General features: G+C 39.4%; 1 protein-coding gene across 2 annotated transcripts in view; it reads right to left on the bottom strand.

The window, feature by feature from the left end:
• Positions 1–4,465, bottom strand: part of TRIM69 (tripartite motif containing 69) — a 35,985-nt gene that overhangs the window by 12,093 nt on the left and 19,427 nt on the right. Inside the window, exons 2-3 of one of the 2 annotated variants that reach the window (XM_007467009.1) lie at positions 2,836–3,312; positions 1,897–1,992 (exon numbers count right to left, since the gene is read on the bottom strand). In XM_007467009.1, coding sequence (XP_007467071.1) covers positions 1,897–1,992; positions 2,836–3,312 — 573 coding nt within the window. The remainder of the gene's footprint in view (positions 1–1,896; positions 1,993–2,835; positions 3,313–4,465) is intronic. The other variant, XM_007467010.1, reaches the window with a different exon arrangement.

Below are 4,465 nucleotides of genomic sequence, written 5' to 3'. Positions count from 1 at the left end.
GCCATTCCTGCTGCCAGGACAATATAGAAGAAGCAAGAGATGGGCAATATCTGAAGCACTGAAATTGATAACTGCTACACTGGCATCTCTTTTCTTAGGTGACCTCAACATCCTCATGGGTATGCCATCTGACATCCTGGCTTCTCAGTTCCTCATCATCATTTCTAGTGATTTTTACCTTTATCTACTCGTTCTTTTAGTCACATTGAGGATTTTATCATCCCCAGCAATTGCACCATCTCTAAAATTACTTTTTATGCTCAGTTACTCAGGTACCCCTATTGCAACAATTATTGGGTCTCATTGAAACTCCATGTTCATTGACCCCTTCATTTCCATTCATCAACTTCTCTCTCTTCATGTCCCCTATTATCCAGCTTACATTCTATGGTTAGTCATTATAATTGCACTCTTAAAATAATCTTAACTCTCACTGTCCTCTAGGTCAGACTTTTCCATTTTTCCTTTTACCTATTTCACCACTATCTCTCAGTCTTATTTGTTGGTTCTGTCTCCTCTAACCAAGCTCTAAATATTAGATTACTTGATATTCTTCCCTGGGCTCTTTCCCCTTCTCATTCTACACTCTCTTTCTAGGTAATAGCCTCTCCTTTCACAACTTTAAATACAATCTATATGCTGCTGCTTATTTTCATCTAGAGCAACTTCTGAGCTCCAGATTCCTATATCCAACTGTCTGTTTGATATCATCACTCACCTCTCACATCTAGTCAATCCCCACATGCAGGTAATTTTTATTTCCAAAGCATATGCTGAAGCTATTTATTTCTTTTGATCTCTACTGCCTTTCTAGTCCAAGCCATCATCATTCTCTGGGATCACTGCTGCAGCCCTCTGCTAACCATTATCCTTGTCATTGTCTTTCTCCAATCCATACTCCACACAGCCACCAGACTGATGCTTTCAAAATGAGATGAAGCCATGTCCTATTTAAACCCTTTAATGACTTCTCATTATTCACAGGATGAAGTTCAAAATTCCTAACATTATCTACAAGGGCCTACATGATTGACCCCATATCTGCCTTTTCAGTCTCATCTTGCTTACCATGATCCAGCTTAATTGGCCTTCTCTCTGTTTAACATAGCAACTAACTTCCTGTCTCAGAACTTTTCCGTATGCTCTTTCCTCTTCACAGAACATTTTCCAGGCAATTTCCTTCATATTCACCTCACCCAGTTCACTTGGCTAAGGATAATACTTATCCTTTCAATTCTCAATTTTTAATAAGTGGCTTCTTCAAAGAACACCCAGTCTAGATTAGGTTCTCCATTTATATGCTCTAATATACCCTATATTTTCATGTATATTAGTTACCACAGTTGTTGTTTTATTATTATTGGTGGGATTGTTTAATTAACATCTATCTCCCACCATGGTAGGAATATAGTGTCTAGTATAATACCTGACCCACTCAATAAATATTTGTTGAATGAATGAATGTTGACTGTAATAGCTGAACTAGGAACTCTTACAACAAGAACAAGATTCTCTTGAGACATCATTTCCATCTATCCTTCTTCTTTCCCTCATTGTACATATTTCTTCTTCCAGATGCCAAATACCAGAGAAGACACCCCTCTACAGAATAATTAATGAAGAAACAGAACTCCCAGTTTATTCCCCCAACCTAGGAACTGATTTGCCAGGTCTCTAACCATTAAAACCTCCTGTGAAGTTGAAAGTATAAGCAATAGTTTTATTTAGTTTTAGGGAAGCTAGGAAATATCAAATCAGATGAGAAAAGCCAGCAATCTGAGAGACCTAGGTTCAAAGGTGCCTGTTATGTAAAGGTACCTTTCCACCCACATAGCTGAAGTTACATGGAGGGTATATTCCGGTTATATCTCATAACCCCTCTACCCTGCTCCTCACCTTGTGAGCAGCAATAGCATCTTTCTGCATGTTCCTCAGGGACTGAAGTTCCTTCAGGGTTGCCTTCAGTTGACCCTGATGGATAGTAAGCTCCTCCTGGGAATACCATATAGAATTAACACAAGGTAATTGAGAGATAAAGGGCCATAAGAGACATCTCCCCCAAAGCCCCAGGGTGTCAGGGGAAAAAAAAGCAAGCTCTTGTTACAAAAGTCTCCTTTACCCTGTATCGTAATTCCTGTCTCTTCCAAAAATTGTGAAGAAAATTACAAGCAGCAGAAAAACTTAGTTTTATCCTCTTATTAGCTAACTTCAGGGGTTTGAAGAAGATAACAGAGCTGTATATATTTTCTACTCTAGTTACACTGTTCTCACTCTCTATACTTTTACTGCATTGTTCTCACTTAAAACACTCATTTCTTCCTTCTGCCCATCCAAATTCAAATAATTTTCCAGTTCAAGCTTTCTTTCACCATGCCTCCCCTGACTATTTCAGTTTTCTCTAATCTCCTCTGAAATTCTAAACATTTGTGAATTACAAATGTGACAAAAATTTATCTCAGAACAGTAGACTATCTTATATTGCTTTGGTGGTTTTATTCATTTTAAACTTGACTGAATTTTGAGACTTTTATAACAAAAGCAGTATCTTATACGTCCATATTCTGTACAGTGTCTAGTAGAATGCTGTCATGGCAGGGTTTGGGTAAATATTTGATTGATTGAGGGAGTAGACCAGAGCTCCTTCACTGCTTTCCTGTAATTGGCAACTATTGAAAAAGAACTTAGCAAGATATGTTGTATTTTCTGAGCACTCTGAGCTTTCTAATCATCTGAATAAAGGGGTGGTATTGGAAGAGAGAACAAGTCCAATAAAAGATTTTTCCCAGCCTTCCTAAGGAATTGCTCAAGATTGCTCAAAACCCAGGGCTCACCCACCGTGAAGAAACGGACAGCATCAGAGATCTGCAGGAATTCTTTAGACTGCCCCCCAGACAATTGAACATCTTTGCATTGAAAGCATATCAGTTTCCCGTCTGGCTTACTGAACAGTTTCAGGTTCTCTCCATGCTCTGGGCACTGTGGATGGCCCTTGAATAGGGGTAGCTTCTTAATCTTCTCTACCAGCTTCTCCAGTACAAGGTTAAATGTACAGTTGCTGTATTGGCATAGCATCTTACACTCAGGACAGAATGTTTCTTTTGCTTGCTGCTTCCAAAAGTTTTGGATACAAGACTGACAGAAGTTGTGGCCACAGCTTAGCATCAGTGGATCACAAAACCAATCATTACACAGTGGGCAGTGTAACTCCATAGTAATATCTTGTATCTGCACTTTAGAGGGTATCTGGGTGATGAAATCATTCACTTCAACGTAGTTTTCTGGGTCAGTGTTGACAGAGGGGTTGGAAGATACCTTTGGAAAAGAACAGCTAAAATGAGTTTCTCTTTCTTATTGCCTATTTCAGCATTCCAGGATAGTGGGCTCTATTCCTAAAGGAGCTGAGAATTGGTGCAGTCAGAGTAAAAGCACCATAATCTCTTCTTTGAAAGTGATCAATAAATTCATTGTTATCTAACATCATAGTTTATTACTACTCCCAACATTATTAAACTTTAATAGAGAACCAAAGCAGAAGAAGAAAGAGTACTCAATCAAAGAAATGTATTTCATTATACATCGCTTCTTCCACCCACTTTCTCTATGTATCAGTTGAAAGGTTTACTTCCAACTTCTGTTCTACTAGTTATTACCTTTTTGTTTTGTTTTGTTTTCTGGAAGTCATATGCAAAGAATTGGAAGATCAGTCAGATTCCTCAGTCAATGGCATAATATCACCAACCATAATATCATCCAGGCCCTCCACCCATCCTTTTTATTTGTTTTTGTTTTTTGGGGTTTTTTTTGCGGTACGTGGGCCTCCCACTGCTGTGGCCTCTCCCGTCGCGGAGCACAGGCTCCGGACGCGCAGGCCCAGTGGCCATGGCCGACGGGCCCAGCCACTCCGCGGCACGTGGGATCCTCCCGGACCAGGGCACAAACCCATGTCCCCTGCATCGGCAGGCGGACTCTCAACCACTGCGCCACCAGGGAAGTCCCACCCATCCTTTTTAAAAAGCACATTACAGAAATAACATTTATACAGAAAAATGCAGAATCATAAGTGTACAGCTCAATAACTTTTCACAAAATGAACACATCTGTGTAATCATCACCCCAATCAAGAAACATTTTCAGCATCCCAGAAGCTCCCCATATGCCTGCTTCAAGTCACTATCCCTCATCAAGGTTGACCTCCATCCTGACTTCCAACACTATGCATTAGTTTTGCCTGTTTTTGAATTTTATATAAATGCAGCCATGCAATATATACTCTTTTGTTGTTGGATTCTTTGGTCAACATTATATTTGTGAGATTTATTCATACTGTTCTATATAATTGTGGTCCATTCATCCTCGCTGTATAGTATCCATTGTGTAAATATACCATAATTTATTTCTCCATTCTACCGTTGATAGACTTTTAGGTAATTACCAGTGTGGAGCTATTATAAATAGTGTTGCTAAG

Source organism: Lipotes vexillifer, unplaced genomic scaffold, assembly GCF_000442215.2.
Source record: "Lipotes vexillifer unplaced genomic scaffold, Lipotes_vexillifer_v1.1 scaffold1010, whole genome shotgun sequence".
NCBI lineage: Eukaryota > Metazoa > Chordata > Mammalia > Artiodactyla > Lipotidae > Lipotes > Lipotes vexillifer.
The sequence above is the reverse complement of the archived record's forward strand: the minus strand, read 5'-3'. Positions and strand labels throughout refer to the sequence as shown.